At 43.9% G+C, this 21306-nt stretch overlaps 1 protein-coding gene across 6 annotated transcripts in view; it reads left to right on the top strand.

Moving 5' to 3' along the window:
- LOC117881426 (uncharacterized oxidoreductase ZK1290.5-like) overlaps positions 1-21306 on the top strand; it is an 81124-nt gene that overhangs the window by 38276 nt on the left and 21542 nt on the right. For all 6 annotated transcript variants that reach the window (XR_004646784.1, XM_034778679.1, XM_034778683.1 and 3 more), the window contains one exon: positions 20446-20537. Coding sequence is in view for 5 of the 6 variants with exons in the window: in XM_034778679.1 (XP_034634570.1) it covers positions 20446-20537 (92 nt within the window). In the remaining variant the exon portion in view is untranslated. The remainder of the gene's footprint in view (positions 1-20445; positions 20538-21306) is intronic.

The raw sequence follows: 21306 nt of genomic DNA, 5'->3' as shown, positions 1-21306 counted from the left end.
GCGGGGAAAAGGCGTTTTTGACGGGACACTCGGGGTCACCGCGCCAGTCTTCATCAGGGGTCCATCCCCAATAAAGCTTCCCTTCTCCAACCGGTTGTGTGCTTTCCTCCCAGAAAGGTCACGGCTAACCTCGGACCGATGGGTCCTTAACACCATTTTCCGGGGTTACACCTTCCAGTTTACTTCCTTCCCGCCCAACCACTCTCCGCCCCCGTTCTTCTTGGGGGACCTCTCGCATGAAGCTCTGCTCGAGCAGGAGGTGGGGCGGCTCCTAGGACTAGGAGCGATAGAGGCGGTGCCCAAGGAGTTCATGGGCAAGGGGTATTACTCCTGTTATTTCGTTTTCCCAAAGGCTAAAGGGGGGCTCAGGCCCATCCTGGACCTCCGAGGTCTGAACCAGAACGTGGTGAAGCTCAAGTTCTGCATGGTCTCCCTGGTCTCCATCATCCCCTCCCTGGAACTACAGGACACATACTTCCACATCCACATATTCAAGGGGCACAGACGCTTCCTCCATTTCGTGGTGGGACAGAATCATTACCAATTCACGGTCCTTCCATTTGGTCTGTCCTCTGCCCCCAGGGTGTTTACAAAATGCATGTCGGTGGTAGCAGCCTACCTCAGACGGTGGGGGGTCCAGATATTCCCCTATCTGGATGATTGGCTTGTCAAGGGCACCTCCTGGTCGCAGGTGAGGGATCACGTGGCACTCCTCCTGTCCATGTGCACCGCCTTGGGCCTGTTGATAAACAACACCAAGTCCACGTTAGTCCCGATCCAACGCAGTTTATCGGGGCGCGCCTGGATGCAGAATCGGCCAGGGCCTCTTTTCCGCCAGACAGATTCGAGACTCTGAAAGGTCTCATAGACTCAGTCACAAGGTTCCCGACGACAACAGCCAGGGTTTGCCTGCAACTCTTGGGTCACATGTTGGCGTACATGTACATGGTCCATCACGCCAGACTCAGGATGAGCCCCCTCCAACTCTGGCTGGCCTCGAAGTTCTCCCAGGCCACGGACAGGATGGACAAGGTCCTCACCATGCTGGACTCTGTGATTGCCTCCCTATGGTTGTGGTCCTCCCTAAACAACATGCTCCAAGGGGTCCCATTCAGGGACAGGGCCCCATCGTTGGAGTCGTGTCCGATGCTTTGGACCTTGGTTGGGGGCCCACGTGGGGAACTTTCAGACCCAAGGTCTGTGGTCGGCCCTACATATAAACATCAAGGAGCTCAGGGCGGTGCAGCTAGCGTGTATGGCCTTCCACTTGCTCCTAGAGGGCAAGGTAGTCAGGTTCCTCATGGACAACATGGCCTTGATGTTCTATATCAACAGGCATGGCGGGGCCTGATCCTCTGCCACGAAGCCCTCAGGCTGTGGGACTTATGTATAGCCCACGACATCCACCTGACGGCCTTCCACCTACCGGGCGCCCGGAACGAGAGGGCGGATCGCTTGAGCAGGGACTTTTCCTCGCAACACAAGTGGTCCCTCCACCCGGAAGTGGCCCACCGGCAGTTCCGAAGGTGGGGAACTCCCCAGGTGGACCTCTTCACGACTCGGCAGAACCAGCGATGCCCCCAGTTCTGCTCCGGGGGGGTCTGGGGAGGGCGCTATCTCCAATGCCTTTCTCCTGTTCTGGTCAGGCTGTCTTCTCTACGCCTTTCCCCCATTCTCCCTAATCAGCAGGGTCCTGGAGAAGATAAAGTTGGACAAGGCCCGGGTCCTCCTCATTGCCCCGGAATGGCCCAGGCAGTATTGGTATAGGACCCTCACGGACCTGGCGGTAGTTCCGCCGTGGCCGTTGCTGCTGTGTCCAAACCTGCTCTCTCAGGACCAGGGCCGCCTCCTCCACCCCACCTAGCGGCTCTTCACCTCATGGAGTGGCTGCTCAGTGATTAGGTGGAGAGGAACAGACGTGCTCGGACCAGGTTCAGCGCATCCTCCTCAAAAGTAGACATCCCTCCACTCACTGCGCTTATTTGGCGAAGCGGTCCCGATTTTTCCCGGTGACTGCCCCAATCCAGCTTATCCTTGATTACCTCCTCCACCTGAGGACCCCGGGCCTGCCGCCTTCGTCGGTCAGGGTGCACCTGGCAGCCATATCGGCTTTCCCTCCGCCAGTGCAAGGGCACATGGTATTTTCCCATGCTATGACTGGCCAGTTCCTTAAGGGTTTGGACCATCTTTTTCCGTATTCTAGACCCCCCCAGTCCTACAGTGAGACCTAAACCTGGTGTTGGCTCGTCTCACGGGGCCCCCATTTGAACCACTGGCCACGTGCTCCTGGTCTCACCTCTCATGGAAGGTGGCCTTCCTGGTTGCGATCACGTTGGCCAGGCGAGTCTTGGAGCTCAGGGCCCTGACCTCTGAGCCGCCGTACATGGTCTCTCATAAGGACAAGGTCCAGCTCCACCCACATCCTGCATTCCTCCCGAAGGTGGTCTCCACCTACCACATGGGTCAGGACATTTTTCTACCGGTCCTCTGCCGCAAGTCTCATGAGCGGTCTCCACACACTCGATGCGAGGTGGGCTCTGGCTTTCTACCATGAGCGAATTAAGCCGTTCAGAAAGTCCTCGCAACTGTTCGTCGCCTCGGCTGAGCACGCGAGTGGCCAGCCAATTTCCACTCAGAGGCTATCCAGTTGGATCACTTCGTGCATCCATTCCTGTTATGAACTGGCGGGTGTTCCCCCGTCGCCCATTGTGAGGGCACACTCGACTCAGGCGTAGGCCTCGTCGGCTGACTTCATGGCCCACGTCCCCATCCAGGACATTTGTAGGGCCGCCACGTGGTCTTCGGTTCACACTTTCACCTTGCATTATGCGATCGTCCCTCAGACCAGGGATGATGCCGGGTTTGGCAGGGCTGTCCTCCATCCTGGGAACTTGTGAACTCCTACCCATCTCCAACAGATATAGCTTGGAATCACCTATTGTAGAATACACATGAGCAATCACTCGAAGAAGAAAAGACAGTTACCTTTTCTGTAACTGGTGTTCTTCGAGATGTGTTGCTCATGTCTATTCCACATCCCACCCTCCTTCCCCTCTGTCAGAGTTGTCTGGCAAGCAGGAACTGAGGGTGGGGGGAGCACGCAGCTCCCCTTATACCGTGCCAGGCAGGCGCCACTCTAGGAGTTGCAGGGGGTGCTTCCCCCTACAGGTACTGCTAGGGGAAAAACTTCTGGCACCGGTGCACGTAGCGAGCACGCACACCTATTGTGGAATAGACATGAGCAACACATCTCGAAGAACACCAGTTACGGAAAAGGTAACTGTCTTTTTGTGCCCCCTTCATGAGAGGGTGGTTGGTAGGAAAGCCCAAACCCTCCCTCTCTATTGGGCTCTGACTCAAGGCACCATGAGAGGCAGTGGTAGCAAACACCCCAGAGTGCTTATGGGGTGCCTCTCTCAGCCACTTCCTCCCACTTACTTTCCCAAACCAGGGTGAAGTCAAAAACCTCTCAGATGATCCACCAGAAATTAGAGTGAAGGGTTCCCTAGTCCTAGAAAAAGGATAGTCCCTCCTCTAGGGCCTAGGGTAGCTGCTGCTTGCAGACCTTTTCCCCTACAACCAAGACTCTATATCCTTACTCAGGATCTCCCAAGATAAATATCTCCTGGGCCCAGAACTGCCCCTTAACTCCTTCAGTTCCAATGTGTGATTCATACATCCCATCACAACAGGTCATGTTGCTATACAGATTTACACTAAAGGAAGATCTGATCCAATATTTTTAAATCAAGACAGTTTTTAAAAGTAGTTTCTTTATGTGGTATTCTGCCTGAGAACATAGCATTTTTGCTGTGTGTATCTGTTATCTGAGGAGGGATAGCTCAGTGGTTTGAGCATTGGCCTGCTAACCCCAGGGTTGTGAGTTCAATCTTTGAGGGGGCCACTTAGGGATCTGGGGGAAAATCAGTACTTGGTCCTGCTAGTGAAGGCAGGGGGCTGGACTCGATGACCTGTCCCTTCCAGTTCTAGGAGATAGGATATCTTTATTTATTTGCTAAGCTGCTGTGATGTACTAATTTGTTTGCAGCTATTTCAGAGATACAGGGCGAGTACTTTTTGATACACTATTCTTAATTTGAAAAGAGCATTATATTGAGGTCACAGTCCTAAAGGCAGATGGCTAAATTGCATCTGTAAATTCCTGAAATTTGTGCAATCAGGTATTTGTTAGTAAAAAGTGACTGCAGGCACAAAATTTCGGGGAGGGGGGTGTCTTAGGTATTGCATTTGAAAATATGGCCTTACACTTTGAAGTAAAATTTTAAGCTAAATGATAATAATCACAATACTTAGGATTTTATGTAGCACTTTTCATTCTGAAGTGACAGTAGTATTATCTCCATTTTATAGATGGGAAAACTAAGGCACAAAAATATTAAGTGACTTGCCAGTGGTCACATAAGAAATACATGGAAACGTTGGGCAGGGCCGGCTCTAGGTTTTTTGCTGCCCCAAGCAAAATTTTGGCCCAGGACTGGGATGGCAGGAGGTGTGTGTGTGTGGTGGGAGAGACTAGGGCTGGGGCGGCAGGGGATGTGGGTGGGGGGGAACCCAGGGCTGGGGCAGCAGGGAGGGTGCAGGTGGGGGCCAGAGCTGGGGCAGCAGGGGGTGTGGGCAGGGGAGAGTCCAGTGCTGGGGCAACACAGAGGTGCGGGGGGAGCCCAGGGCTGAGGTGGGGGGGCGGCAAAATACCTAGAGCTGGCTCTGTTCCTACCATTTACCGCAAGCTGCAGCATGAGGTTTCAGTTTTCTACACTCCTTCCCCCTTCCTTTCCTGTTAATTGCAGCCGAGGGAATGCTGGGAAATGTAGTTCTTTCCCTGCTCCAGGGCTGGCTCTATAGGCAGCGAGCTAACCAAGGAACTACAGCTCCCAGGGCTCCCTGTTGGTTCTCAGCTCCCATGCTGGATTCTTGCGCCACTGCAAATTTGCCGCCCCAAGCATCTGCTTGCTTTGCTGGTGCCTAGAGCCGGCCCTGGAGTTGGGAATAGATCCCAGATCTTCTGAGCCCCAGTCTGGTGAGACTCTGCTTATTCAAGGGATCACTGACACTGCATTCCAAAAGAACGGTACTTTAAAAAAAATCATAATTATTCAACAGTGAGGTCTCTGTTTAGAGAGACTGGATTTCCCAGTTCCCTGTTGCAACAGCTGATTTCAACTAGGGTTCTCTTAGTGTCAGTCCTATGATTTGAATTTTTGTGGGCTGGTGTCTGAGCATTCCGAGTTGTGGAATTATCTTCTTTGATTCAACAGAATGCTGGTTTGGCTGCCTTTAGAGCACACTCAGAGATACGTTTATTGAGTCAAACATTCCCTTGAGTGTTGGCAGAGTTGCTATTGGAGGATCTGTTTGGTGGCAGATGGGGATGTTGTATCTAACCATTCTTACTTCATGAATTGCTCATGTATAGGGCCCTACCAGATTCACGGTTCATTTTGGTCAGTTTCATGGGCACAGGATTTTAAAAATAATAAATTTCATGATTTCAGCTATTTAAATCTGAAATTTCATGGTGTTGTAATTGTAGGGGTACTGACCCAAAAAGGAGTTGTGGGGGGGGGGGGTCTCAAGGTTAGTGTAGAGCAGGGGTTGGCAACCTTTCAGAAGTGGTGTGCCGAGTCTTCATTTATTCACTCTAATTTAAGGTTTCACGTGCCAGTAATACATTTTAACGTTTTTAGAAGGTCTCTTTCAATAAGTCTATAATATAGAACTAAACTATTGTTGTATGTAAAGTAAATAAGGTTTTTAAAATATTTAAGAAGCTTCATTTAAAATTAAATTAAAATGCAGAGCTGATGGCAGCATTGCCTTCAGAGCTGGGCAGCTGGAGAGCAGCAGCTGCTGGCCGGGATCCCAATTCTGAAGGCAGAGCCACCCCCAGCAGCAGCGCACAAGTAAGGATGGCGTGGTATAGTATCGCCACCCTTACTTCTGTGCTGCTGCCTGCTGAGCTGGGCCCTCCAGGGCCGGCTCTGACTTTTTTGCCGCCCCAAGCAAAACGCCCCGCCATAACAACACCCTCCCAGCGCCGCCCCTCCGAACCAAAAACAACCCCCACGAGCGCCACCCCGCCGAAACCAAACCAAAACAAAAAAAAACCAGCACTGCCCCGCTGAACCAAAACCAACCAAACAAAAAAACCCAGCGCCGCTCCGCCGAACCAAAAACAAACAAAAAAACCCAGCGCCGAACCAAAAACAACCCCCCCCGAGCGCCGCCCCACTGAACCAAAAACAACAACAAAAGAAACCCCTGAGCGCTGCCCCGCCGAACAAAAATAAAATACCCCCAAGCGCCGCCCCACCGAAACAAAACAAACAAAAAATAAACCCCGAGCGCTGCCCCGCCACCCCAAGATTGGCCGCCCCTTACAAGGTGCTGCCCCAAGCACGTGCTTGGTCGGCTGGTGCCATTCTCTGGCCGCCCAGTTCTGAAGGCAGCAGCACAGAAATAAGGGTGGCATGGTATGGTATTGCCACCCTTACTTCTGCATTGCTGCTAGCATGGAGCTGCCTTCAGAGCTGGGCCAACAGCTACTGCTCTCCGGCGACCCAACTCTGAAGGCAGCGCAGAAGTAAGGGGGAGATGGAGAAGGGGTATCTTTTGTAGAACGAGCAGGGTCTTTCAACTATTGACCAGAAAATTTCTTGAGTGTGCATGTGTACAGACATGTGAGTGCTGGTAGCATGGGCTGTCCCTGATAGCATCAGCAGGACAGCACTTGAAGATGGACATTGTTAAATACTCAGTAATATGGTGTTAACAGCAGGGACAGCTGCTGTTCCATTACTGCCTTGATTATAAACTCAGCTTCATAGGTGTGTTTAATACAATGATTGGAAATTAGCCTTTAATAAACTGCAATATGAACAAAAGACAAGTGCATTTTTAAAGAGGAGCAGGACCCTGGAATTTTATTTTTTAAATTCTCATCTGCTCCCCATACTTTATCTCCAAGACAACCTCATAGACTAGCAGAGGTTGTTTAGACCTAGCTGCCCATAGTGGAGGTCAGGGTCTCTGTATCCTTGGAGACAATAGTAATGTTTCGCCTAATTGAGGGTGGAAATCTTTAATACTTACTGGATAACTTGCCTTTTATTTCTGTGTGCATAGATCAGTACAGCCGGCACCTTTCCTTCCTATGTCTGTCAGTTTTCAAAGGTACAGCAACAAGCTGAGTAAACATTTTGTGTAGTGTAGGCAAAACAAAATGCAGGTAGTGAGGACAGCGCATCTCTTCTAATCCTATATCTACATTTTTATTGCCAGAGCCTAAAAAACTCTGACCATTCCCAAAAGCTAAACAATTTCTGTCCTAAAAGTGGATGGATGTTGATATGCATGCATACACTCCCATATAATGTGTGTGTGTGTGTGTGTGTGTGTGTGTATCTATATAAAGTGTGTATGTGTGTTCACCTTGCAGCTTTAGTCATTAAAAGCAAGTGACTGACTGGTGATAGCACAGGGGCTTTTTCACATTAAGATTAGCATTGCTTTCTTTGCAGAGGCAGATAAAGAATATGGTACTCCTTTTTTTGTAACACCAACCCAGTCAAACATGATCACAGATTTCACATGACCTCCAAAGGTACGTGGTTTGGGAGGATGTCGACTGCACCACACCCTGTTGATCAGATAAGACAACAGGATGGTGATATACAGGAAAGACAATATAACAACCACATTTTTTTACAGTTAATGATTGGAAATTTGCCTTTAATAAACTGCAATGTGAACAAAATAAGCAACTGACATAATATATATATGGCTCATTGTAGTATGAATCTAGAGTGTGGTTTTTAAGGTGAATTCTAAATGCAAAAATGAGCCCTTAGCCCTCTCTGTTTAATGATTTATTGCAATATCCTGTTTATGTACACTTTCATGTGAATCCCCTTTCTGACAAATGTTAAATGATTTTTTTTTATTGAGCTCACTTACAGTAAACCTACATGAAGGATTATTATAATTTATCATTTGTATTACAGTAGTATCTAGAGGTTCGCACCCAAAATTGGAGCCCCATAGTACTAATCACTGAACAAACACAGAGAAAGAGAAAGTCCCTGCTCTGAAGAACTTTATCTAACTAAACAAAACAAACAAAAGTTGGGAGAAAGGAAGTATTATCATCCCCATTTTACAGATGGGGAACTGAAGGACAGAGGGCCAAATCCTCAACTGGTGTAACTCAGTATTGTTCCATTGACATCATTTCAGTTACACCAACTTATACCAGCTGAGGTGCTGACCCAGAGAGATGAAGTAACTTGCCTAGGTCACCCTAGGCAGTATATGGCAGAGCCAAGAGTTCACCTTGGATCTGAGTCCCAACATAGTACAGTAACTCCTTATACTGTGTGTGTGTGTGTGTTTGTGTGTGTATATATATATATATATATATATAGTCTTTTGTCTGGCGAAAAAAATTTCCCTGGAACCTAACACCCTCCCCCCATTTACATTAATTCTTATTGGGAAATTGGATTCGTTTAACATCATTTCGCTTGAAGTAGCATTTTTCAGGAATATAACTACAACGTTAAGTGAGGAGTTACTGTACTTTAACCAAAAGCTCATCCTTCCTCTCTGTGACGTTGCATTCCATAATGTTTATGGAAATATGCTTGTGAGTGTGAATATGATGTAACTGGAATATGCTTTATGCAAAAGGTCTCTTGTAAGGTCTCATTACAAAGCTTATGATCTACTGCGTGTTTTCATCCCATTTGTTTGCATTTATTATTTCTATGTCTGGAGTTAGGAGAAGAAGATTTAAACTTGTATTACTAATGTAAACATATTAAGTGGAAGCCATTAAGGGTGCTTCAGAATCAATGACCTGTAAATGGCTCTGTTTACTTGCAAACCTTCCTGGGTACGTGCGGGCCAGCCCTGGAAGAATGGAGGCTGGGGTCTCACAGGACATGTGAACATGTCACCTGATACTGGAATCCATCTTAAAGCTGGTGCTTTTTCATTTAGAAGGAGGGATGGGGACCCAGAGAGACAAAAGATTCCTGTCTTGTGCCAAAGCTATAAAAGGGGGTGGAAGAGAACAAAGGGGGCTGCAAGTCATGAGAAACCCCCTAGTTTCCACCTAAAATGTCTGCTGGAACTAACAAGGATTATACCGGGGAAAGGATTGGGCCCAGACTAGGAAGGAGTCTCGTCTGTGAAAGAAGCTTATTGAAACATCTCTGAAAGTGAGCTTTTACCTGTAATCAGTTTCTTAATGTATTAGGCTTAGACTTGCATGTTTTTGCTTTATTTTGCTTTGTGACTTACTTTGTTCTGTCTGTTATTACTTGGAACCACTTAAATCCTACTTTTTATGCTCAATAAAATCACTTTTGTTTATTAATTAATCCAGAGTAAGTGATTAATACCTGGGGGAGCAAACAGCTGTGCATATCTCTCTATCAGCGTTATAGAGGGCGGACAATTTATGAGTTTACTCTGTATAACTTTATACAGAGTAAAATGGATTTATTTGGGGTTTGGATCCCATTGGGAACTGGGTGTCTGGGTGCTGAAGATAGGCGATCTGCTGAGCAGTTTTTGGTTAAAATCTGCAGCTTTGGGGGCGTGGACCAGACCTGGGGCTGTGTTGCCGCAGGCTAGTGTGTCTGGCTCAACAAGGCAGGGCTCTGGAGTCCCAAGCTGGCAGGGAAAATGGGCTCAGAGGTAATTCCAGCACGTCAAGTGACAGTCCCAAAGGGGTCTCTGTGACCAAACCTGTCACACTCTCAAAGAAGTAACCTTCAGAACATATGCAGATGTATACCCTGCAAATTTATTGGGAAATAGTTGCAATGAGGCAATCTGTAGTGGTACTGGTGGGGTGATATGGGGATAATGTTTGGACCCAAAATGCATTGAAATAAAAGACCTAATCAGAACATAGATTTCCTCCTGTGATTCTCTTAACACTCATTTAGCTGTGGAATCTATATTATAAATATACATACACACACCCCACCACCAAACAAAGCCCCTCTTTCTTCAGAAGTATTTAGGACTTCAGCTTTGATTGAGGGCTACACTGCAGTGCTGAAGAAGGTTATTATTGATGGTCAGTATGTGGTGGTCCAAGGAATAGACCATCTTGAGGGAATCTGAGCACTCAAAATTATGCCATGCTTGCCATAGGAAAACAAGACTTAAGAATGCCAGTGGTCAGACAGGCTTGATGATAGACTACTACTACCTCCCTCATCTCAGCAGAGGACTTAACCCCTTAATCAAGAGCAATGGTAAACTGCAATCCTAGCCTATGTCTTATGGATTAGAGCTATAGGTGGTTGCAAATGAGGCAGTTACTATTCACAGCTTAATCACTGATGGGATGCCTGGCCTTTTTTCAATTAACAAGTCATGGCTGGATAATATTTGGCAAGCTGTGTACTAGGTTTTGTAAGAGCCTAGAATGGATCAGGGACAAGTGTGGCTGTCCTTTTTGCATCTGGCCTGATGTGTAGACTCTGCAGATGAACACAAACCCAGGTTAGAAATAGTGTAAGAGTCCTGTTTTTGTACAGCTCACACCCCTAATCCCCTAGATTTCTCCAGTGGCTGGGCAGCCAGTCAGGGTTTGGGGAACCCAAGTAAGTACCAGGTGCTGGAGAAGAAACTCTATGACCTTCTGGTGGCTGAGCAGCAGCTGGATGATCTCATCCAGATGTACACTATCCAGTTCAAGCTCTTCACCAAATACCCCAAGAATCAGCAATATCCTTGTCTAAGTGGGGCTGGGGAAGCCACATGGAAATGCGATAATATCTGGTAGCTTTAATGTCTGTTTTGTGTAGCCCTGATCTAATATCTGCAAAAGGATTCATTGCTACTTATCAGAGGACAAGCAGAATCATACTGGAAGAGGCTCTACCTCACCTCCCCATAACTTCTACTTTTCCATGAGGATTGGGCGGAACTTGATCAGATGGGAGATGCTCCCACTTCATTGGTGTCAAGGGGAAGTCAGGACATGGGAGTTTCTCCTCAGTTTCTGTTTCTTCAGTGGGGGATCAGGTTAAAAGGGTCTTTCCTTATGATTCACAGGGAGAGGAGCATGCATGGGAAGATGGGTGTAAGACCCAGGAGCTTTATTCATGGGAAGGTGTCTCACTGAGTCTGAGTTGGGGTCCTGGGCATTTCACCTGAGGTGTTCAGGGTGCACAGATTCAGGAAAGAATGTGGAGGGAACATGTCTTTCATGGTGGTGTGTTTATGTCTGTTTCTTTCATAGGGTGATCAATGTGTTTCATGGAGAAGGGAATGACAACTACAAGTAGGAGCAGAAGGGAAAGTTGTCTCTATGGGAAGAGTTACTCACCAGAGGCTTCCCCGAAACATACCCTAGAGTTTTGTGTTGCATGCCATTTTGGACCAAACTCAGAGTGCTTTCTGTGAATAATCCCATTGACTTCAATAGGGCCTTCATGGGAGTAAGGAACACAGAATTTGAGCCTGTGTATCCTTCTTTAATAAAATCACACTTATTGCAGTTAGTCTCATGTGAAAAGTGAATCCATTTGTGTTTTTATTCTGTGGCATTAGCCAGAGACAACATAATGGAATGGACACCATTCCACATGGAGTGGACTTCTGACCTTTTCTGACAGGCTAAAGCACATTGGGGACTTGGCACCACAAAAGTAGCATCTAGTTCTGTCACAATATATTACATAAGTGCTTTCAAAAACATTTTGATCGAACCTTGTACAGTTAATATATCAAAAGGTTTCAGGGGTCTGATAAAAACCTATAGGAGTGTTTAAAAAAGATAAGGCACTCTATTGTACTAAAACAATGCTGTAGTGCCAAAACAGCATTTTTATAGATTATTGTGGTAAGATTAACAGTGCCCATCTTACTCTGTAGAGTTTTGATCTTGTAAGAAGCTTTTCCTCAAACGGTTTTCTGTTAAGTAAAGGAAAACACTATCAGCTTTTTAGGCTGCCTGGAAAAGTGTGTTAAGCTTAATATACTGATACATTATGTAGCCAGTCTGTTAGCTTGATGTATTGCCTCATGGCAGATGGGACTAATATAGTCTAGCAAGATTACTCACACATTTGCTTGGGATAAGGAATTTTTTTCCCGATGGGTGAGTAAAGTATTCATTAGCATTAGTTTCTTCATTATCATCAGTCATCATTATGAAGGGCAGTATGTTTTGTAACTGCTCTTATAACATTTCATGACCATTTTGCAAGGCGGGATAAATATTTTCATTTTTCCATTGTACATTCATTAGTCACTTTTTAATGATGTGTACAAGAGGCATTATTGTTACATTTTCCGTTAGGCCATTGAAGCCATGTTGCCAAGGAAGGGGGAACAACTCAGGTGAGCCCAGAACCAGTGGGGAGTCACAGAGCTTCTATGTAGATGAGCCAGGGTCCCTGGTGGATTCCCAAAATCTGCTTAACATGTGGGCTAGTCCTTCCCCTACTGGAGTATAAATTCTGTGGCTTCGTCAACACAATGTAAAGGTTTGTGTTTAGATTGTGCTATATAACTGGACCTAAGTAGCACTTTCTAAAACTCTACTCAGAACAAAGCAATTGTACTATAGCACATGCTAAACTGGTAAAGCTGAAGACTACAGGAAAACCTAGGTTTTAACTCCAACTACTAACATGGTGCTAAATGTCTAAATTGGTTTCAAGTGGGATTTTCAATCAAGTTAAGGTGGTAACTAGGCTGAAAAAAGCACCTTTTCCACAGTCTAAACAAGGCCTGAGAGTATATCATTGGTCCCAGTGCAGATATTTTCATGTAGGAACATGATTTACCGACATTTTTTACTTAGTTTTTTCCTTGATCCTTAATCACATAAAACTCCCTTTGAAATCAGTGGGCATTTTGCCTGAGTAAAGATCATAGGATTTGGCCCCATAATATAAAAAGCTTCTTTTCCTTTATAATTCATTGTTTTTGTAGAGCAGCCCTTTGGAAGCTTGCAGCTGCAATCTGTGTCCGTGACAATATTTCCCTCTCTCCATTGCATGCACACATTGCTCTTTTACTGTAGATGTTGTTCGTGAATGCTGAACTGCTGACATTGATTCTGTTTTATGGAGAAGGAAGCGTGTTTATTTTAAACAATATAAAGCGTTACCATGCATTTTTAAATGGGTTGAGATTAAACATAGATATATAATGTTTGAACCTTAATGATAAAAAATTATTGGAAAATACATTTATTTGAAGTGGGATTTTGTTTGTTTGTTTAATATGGCCTCAGTTCTCAGCTACATTTATCGAACGCCTGATCAACACTAGAACTACATCACTCAGGGGTGTGAAAAAGTCCACAATACTGACCGATGTGGTTAAGCGGACTTAAGTTCCTGTATAGATGTGCTAGGTCGACCGAAGAATATTTCCGTCAACCTAGTTACCACCACTTGAGGACCTGGATTGCTTGACCAATGGGAGAATCCCTCCCATTGGCAAGGGCAGTGTCTACACTGAAGCTCTACAGTGGTGCTGCAGCAGCGGGGCAGCTGTGCTGTTGTAGTGTGTAAGTGTAGACAAGTCCTAAGCCACCTTTCTGTCTCCACTAGCAAAGAACAGAGGAGTAGCCGTGTTAGTCTGAATCCGTAAAAAGCAACAGAGGGTCTTGTGGCACCTTTAAGACTAACAGAAGTATTGGAGCATAAGCTTTTGTGGGTGAATGCCCACTTCATCAGACGCGTCATTCACCCACGAAAGCTTATACTCCAATACTTCTGTTAGTCTTAAAGGTGCCACAGGACCCTCTGTTGCTTTTCACTAGCAAGGAGTGGCTGGAACCGAATGTACTCTGGCTCTGCCCATTCCCCTACTCCCTTTCCCCATACTCTACTATGACTTTTCCATTATGCCAGCATAGGGACAGGTGCTATAGAGCCAGCAAAATTATCTGGGTATTCCCCTATGCCAACAGAATCCCCAGCTCCACCTTTAGGACACGCCTGAGCAGTGCATAGCAGCTGGAAGTAAGGCCTATGATCTGGCTCTGAACATTTTGAGGAACTGAAAGTATTAATAATTGTCAAACACCTTAGTTTCTCACTAGTTTCTTTTGTCCTTCTTGTATTGAGGTGGTACCTTCCCACCTCTTCTGGCTACACATAGCCCCAACCAGTGGTCTCTCAGACCATGGATTGACCACCCCTTGATTTTCGATCCATCATTTCCCACCTGATCCTTCATGATTAGGACCTGATCCTGCAAAGACTTAAGCATGTGAGTAACTTTATATAAGATATTGCATATGTCTTTGCAGGATTTGAGCGATTGATGGGTTGGTATAACTGCTGTCTTCTCTGAGCCAGATTCCCGTGCTGATTACCTACTCAAGCTAGTCAAAACTTGGAATTTCCATTCCATGGGAAATTCCAATATTTTGAAATTTGTTTTCATTTGGAATCAGAACAAAAAGTCACAATTTAGAAATTAACCACTAAGCACAAATTCTGAAATATTTTGTTTCAGAAACATTGAAATGCCCTTTTGAAATGTTTAATTTTTATAGTAGAACTTCGTTTTGATATCAAATTGTTTCTTTTCACCTCATTGTTTTGATTTTTGTTATGATTTACCGTATAATAATGTCAATGTTTTGACTTTCATTATATGTATAAAACATAAAAATTAAAACAAAACTTTCTGAATATATTGAAACAACACATTTTGCTCTTATTGAAATGAAGCATTTCAATAATTTCCTGTCAACAATTTGCATGAAAGTGATATGTTCCACCAAACTTTTTTGTTTAATCAGAGGTTTCCATCAGAAAAGGTTTGACCAGCTCTGTTGCCTACCTTGAGATGTTTCACTGGAAGGGTTAAATTCTGTTAAATTCTGTAAATAAATATACTTGTGCAACCCTGTTGACTTCAGTGGGGCTAGTCAATTGTAACTAAGGGCAAAGCTTAATCAAACTGAGGAGTCTTGACGAGATCTAGGAAAATCTCTCTAGCAGTGAAGTTGAAGAGACTGGAACAACCTTCCAAGGGAAGTTGTAAAATTTTTATCGCTTGAGATATTTTAAATTGGAGTGGACCAAACACTTGAAAATATACACCAGTGAAAAATCCTGGGAGTTTGTTCTGGGCATGAACTAGAGGATCTCACAAGTCTTTTTCATTTTTTACTTTTATGGTACTATGTTTTGTTGTACTATAGCTTCAAATAAAGGCTTTCATTTGCAAAAGAGAAACCACAAAATAAAGGTTTTTAAATCCTTCACAGACAACAATAGTGTATAATATTTTGGTGTCCCCATTGTGTTTAAACTATAAATATTCTTCAGACTTCTTTGGCATAATGATTTATTGGTATTGGTGCTTCAGGATTGTTTGTCACCAGAGGTCTAAAGCTAGGGATTGACCCCTTCTGGCAGATTAAATACAAATTATGCAAACTGCTGTGGTGTGGGTCATAACCTAATTAATATTACACATCTTGAGCAGATGATCATTTCTCTAAATGAGAGCTATCTAGCAGTCTAGCTGAAAACAAAAACCATATTAGAAAAAATAAAGTATACAGTTTTACTGCTTTACAGTGTATCCACTTGTCCTACTTGAATATGTAAAAGCTACATAATTGCAGAGTTTGTGTATGGTTAAAGAAGTATTAGTATTTCCACTACATAGCCCATTTTACAGGGGTTTACAGGGATATACGAAATTTCAGCATAGTAGTATGTAACTGGATTTGTTTTAACAAAATTAAGTAATGGATATACTAATTCCGGATAATTTATTGTAGTCATGTAACTCAAAATCAGTCAGACTTTTAGTCTGCTTGTGGATTATGATTTTTTGGTATTTAAAATGTACAATTTGTGTGTGTGTGTGTGTGTGTGTGTAAAATGAGATAGCTACATAGCAAAATTTCCTCACACATTTCCATTAACTTTATTTTAAATTCTAAATCAAGGTAAATTCTTCCTTGAATGTATCCCTGAATCCCATTAGTATTAATGAGAGCTATATATGTGCACTAAGTGGCAAGTATACCTCTTTGGGGGTCAATTCCATGGCTGTTCCACATGCACAACTCCCTCTGAAGTCAAGACAATGGCAGCTCCAACATGGAGTGGCTGTAAAATCAGGCCATTAGTCAGTAATTACCTTAATTTCAGTTGTGTGAAATTGCCTGATGAAGTATTTTCTGTAGAGACCAGAATAGCTTTTGTTTTCTTTTCTTTCTCCTTTTGAAATGAAGATAGCGCTCAGAAGAGATGCTGGCTTAACAGAAGTAGTGATTGGAGTCCTTTGTTTATTCACAGGGCAGGCCCATCCAGGGTAATGGCAGTGTGAGCCCGGCAATGTGCCTGACTCCGAGGTTGGTTATTTAGTGTGTGCATAGTCGTCTAGCCAAGCGATGGCATCTTCAGTGGTATGATGCAGTTCTTCTAGGCCACCACTGAACCTAGTCAGCAGGCTTTCATCGACAATGTGCATCATTGTCTGTGTTGCGCCGCAGATGCACAAAGGGCTGTCAAGAAGGCCCGAGCGGTACTGGCTGGCTGCACAGAGACCTTGCCCGCTCCAGAATCTGTTCAACAGGGACCACTGACGACGGGGCAGGTAAAAACCAGGCGGGCAAATTGTGGGGTCGGCGATGAGGGACTGGTTGGGGATTATAGCAGATATCCATTCCTCTCGCCAGAGTGTTTCCGCCCTAACATCCTGGTGTGGCGGATAAGAACATAATGGGCAACATGATGGCAAACGTGCAGCTAGTGGTTTAAACAGGTCATAGTGCAGCGGCAGGCTTGAGTTGGCGCGTACTTTGTCCAGTAACTTGCCAGTGGCAACCTCTCGTCTGATATGAGGAGGAGTAATATTGCTCAGAACTGGAAGCCATGGGAGTGCAGTCGGACACAGGGTGCCAGAGATGATATGCATGGCGGCATGTAACTGTGTATCCACCAGTTTGGTGTGTGACAATCAACTCCAAACTGGTGCACAATACTCCGCCACCGAATACGAGGTGGCAAGAGCTGACATCCACAAAGTTGGAGCACGAACATCCCCTGACGAACCTGCCAGTTTGCTAAGATCATTGCGCGTCTTAAGTTTAGCTGCTGTCTTCTTCAGGTGGGCATGGTAACTCAGTGTGCACGCTAAGGTCACACCTAGATAGGCCGGTTCTACTTCATGCTTCATTTTCTGACCATTCAGATAAACATTCAGTTCTTGGGTTGTGCTGGCATGATGAAGAGGGAACAAACTGGAGACTGTTTTTATGATGCTTGGCTGGAGGTGTCAAGTCTTACAGTAGTCAGCTAACTTTGTCATGTCTCGGTTTAAGGTGACATCAAGCTTGTGAAATGTCCGGGCCTGGGTACTGCAACAGATGCCATCTGCGTAAATGAACTTTCATGACTCCATTGTTGGTAGGCCATTGATGTAAAAGTTGAACAGGGTTGGAGAAAGCACAGAGCCTTGGGGTAATCCATTGCTCTATTGTCTCCAAGCACTCGTCTTCTCACCCATATGGACTCTGAACTGCCTATCACGGAGGAACAGTTCAGCGAAGCCTGTGACTCAAGGTAGCAGGACCCGTGATACCTTCACTAGCAGGCAATGGATCAGTGTCTTCGTCACGCCACCCACCAGTACCTGACAGCAGTCAGGGAAGCTAATGATCCAACCAGCGAGTCGAATTCTGCAAGCACTAGCTCAACAAATCCAGGCACCATCATCACCGACAACCCCAATGTGCAGCCTGGTGACTTCTGGGTCATTGGTCTAGCTCTATGCGTATTACAGCTTAATGTGGAGGGTTTGTTGGCTGCCAAGCATGATTTACTTGGAATTCTTGCTCATTGACATACTATCGACATCATTTGCTTGCAAGAGACACACATGGCAACTGCCGAAGCTGGGCGTTACAGTATTGACAGCTTCGACCTGTTGTGCTGTGTGGCACACCCGAAGCACGGCCAAGCCACATACGTTCAGTTCGATATTGCAGATGCCATTCAGCTGACGTCTACTGAATTCTGTGACACCATCCAGGTTGGCGGTTGCTGGCTGGCGAATGTTTACAAGCCTCCAAGCGTCAGCTGGAACCAAAATTTTGTACCAATCTTGCCACACCCAGCTGTCTATGTCGGAGATTTCAACAGCCTTCACACAGACTTGGAGGTGAAAGGAAAACTCTCTCCACACATTCAGCCCTTGGTCTCTCCAACTACCAGTGAAGAAGCTATTTGTGGTGATGTGTTTTGTTATATAAATCCCAGTCTACAAAGAACTGGATGCAGTTAACTTCAGATACCCCATTAAAGAGCTGACGGATAGTAATGACTTTTAGTCATTACTGACCTAGCCCTAAAGGGTTAAAGAAGTTCGTTTAATAAATTCCAAATTCACACAAATGTGAAAAGAGAAATGCAAACATTAGAAGAACTGGAAGGCTCAGGAGATTGGTAAAAGGTTCATAGAAACTTAAGCTCTAAGGTTGCCTGCTCTAATCCACTCAGGTCACTAACGAGTGAAAGTGCTAACATCTGATGGCTAATCAGCAGGGTGGATAAAAATCATTTTTTTTTTAAATTTAAAAAATCAGATTTTTTTTTATTTAAATCAAGTTTTTTCCTCAAAAAGCATTTTATCAAAAAAATTAATCTAAAGATAGTTTTAATTAAGATACATTATAGCTCAAAGAGATCTCATCATGGAATAGTGATTATAAATTCTAATTCTATAGTATGAGACAATATATTCATGTAATGTTTAAGAAAAGTTTTATAAATGAGTTCCAATAGGTCATGGATTAGGGACCCAATTTTATAGGGTTACAGGAACTTCTGTATAAATTATGTAGGTTAATCTTTCTATCTACCCAATGGGACTCAGTGCTCAGTCTAGAAGATATCATCAGAGATGCTTAGTTTTGCAGTTCTCAAACTATGGATTTGTGTCTTCAGAGATAACATGCTTGTCAACAGCAAAAATGTTGTTTATTTAATTAATTAATATATAGAGGTGAGACATAGTTAAATAAAACAATTTAAATGTCTGTCTGGTGATGTTCTCCTCCTAATACAGCATGGGAAGAAAATCCTCCAAATATTAATGATTAACCTGTTGAATTGGAGATAGTTTACCTCCCAATGACTTCATAAATATCTGCTTCAATTACCTTTGGTAAATGAAATAACCAAACAATCATTCATTTTCTGATCTAGCTGTAAAACGAATCTGAAACATTTTCAAAATAAATCACTTTAAAAATGTGTAGTGTGTGCCTTCTAAAAATGAAACCTACAGCTACCTCTGAGTTGTGAAGAATACGTATTAAGGTTATAACAACCAACAACAATGCACTTTTATGTAGAAATCCATGATTAAATCGAGTCTTCCTGACTAGTGATTTAAAGTATGATTTAAAGCATGCTTTAAATCAATTTGATTTAAATCAAATCCACCCTGCTAATCAGTGACCTGTTTGAAAGGCAGCTGGTGGTTTTAGCCCAGTCTACATCACAAAAACCATCACCGCAATTGACATCCTGTATTAACAGACACCACAGATTGATCCCCCCACCCTCCTTCACCCCATCCCCAGTACTGGTCAGGCCCCCGCAGGACTGGTCAGGGTTGTTGCAGGGTAGTGTTGGGAAGTGTGCCATCCCATTTCCATGGGTAAAAGAGGACATGTGACTCCCCAGGGTTGTCAGTCAGCACTGAATTTGCGCACACGTTTTAAATTCTCGTTTTAAATTCTGTTAATATATTTAAAATGTACACTAACAGAAGCCAAGAAATCCAGTGTTAATGCCAGCACTCTACTCAATCCTTTGTGTTTCCTGACATTTTCATACATTTCATCTTTAAGTGTAGATTTTTACACTTTATACTGAATTGTATATAAATGTTTGTTATAGTATCAACCTACCTTAAATATAAGTAGTGGGCAGTTTGTTTAGATTGTGTGTCCTTGTGTTTTATTACTCATTCCCTATTAGTCTTCTACAAATGTTCCACTTTTCTTTAGTTTTGGCAAGCTGCTAAGAACACCATTTCCTTCCTTTCATTCTGGTGAAGTCCAATTGTTGTTTGCTTATACTACATTAGTCTTTCCCAGAATTTAGCCTGGAGTTTTTATACACTGGGGAGCCTCCTGTGTGTTTAGATTATAAAACACTTTTGTAATAGAACTCTGATAGTACCATGCTTTCAGATAATGCTGTCAAACTGGATTTCAATATTGATTTGTCTGTCACTCTCTGCAGTATTCTGTTACTGAGATGTTAGTGTATAATCATTTTGTCCCCTCAGAAGTTACATTTTTAAGTTGTTCCCCACCTCCCCAAACTTAGACTTTGTAGAGCACTTTTTCTGCTTCTATAGTACTGTACAATGCCTTACTTTATTTCCTTTTTCTTTCGTTAGGTATATGTCGGTCTATTGGTGTAAGCAATTTTCTCATTAATCATTTGGAGCAACTAAAGGAAGATTGTAAGATAACCCCACATGTTAATCAGGTGAGTGTGTATGCAGTACATTTAAGACATCTGTTTTAGAGTAACCCCCTTCACCCAAAAAACATGATTTTTCCAGACCCTTTCAACAAATCCAAATGTCAAAATTAGTCTTAGACCAGAAAAAAACAAAACAAACAAAAAAGAAAAAAACACAACTTTAAAATAATTTCCCCACATGGTCAGTTGTCTTCCTACCAGATCTGTTTGTGACTGATGTTGTGGCCAATGGCTCGATTTTAGATGCTAACAATTTGCAAATAAACAACCTTCAACTTGATACTGGGTATCAAATCACCATCATAGCAATAAGCTACTTGTATTGCCAAATTTAAGTACTGCATTTTAAAAAGTAGAGACCTAACTCCCTTAGGCAACACTGAAAATCCTCACAACAGTGTATAGTTGACACATTTTAAAGATTCTTTTGGTTTGAAACTCTTTACTCTTTCTACTGATATTCGCCGGTATGGACTAGATTCTGCTATCCTTCCTCATGTTGTGCAAGACTTTATTCCATATGTACTCGCATTCATTTCAATGGACTACACAGCTGAATAAGGGCGGCAGAATTTAGTCCTTAACGACTAAGAAATATATAAAACCAGTTGTGGTGGGGAGGCTCCTCCACACAGGTAGAATAGAGTTGAGAGGGGGCAAAGCCTTTCTGCATATTGCAGTCTGAGATATACATGGGGAATGGACTCTCTGGATCCGTAGGGACAGGAGTTGTCTATGAAGCTCCAGTATCCCCTCCTCATGACAGAATGGC

The sequence above is a fragment of the Trachemys scripta genome, chromosome 8 (assembly GCF_013100865.1).
Source record: "Trachemys scripta elegans isolate TJP31775 chromosome 8, CAS_Tse_1.0, whole genome shotgun sequence".
Lineage (NCBI taxonomy): Eukaryota > Metazoa > Chordata > Testudines > Emydidae > Trachemys > Trachemys scripta.
Note: the sequence above shows the minus strand (reverse complement) of the source record. Positions and strands in the feature narration are given on the sequence as shown.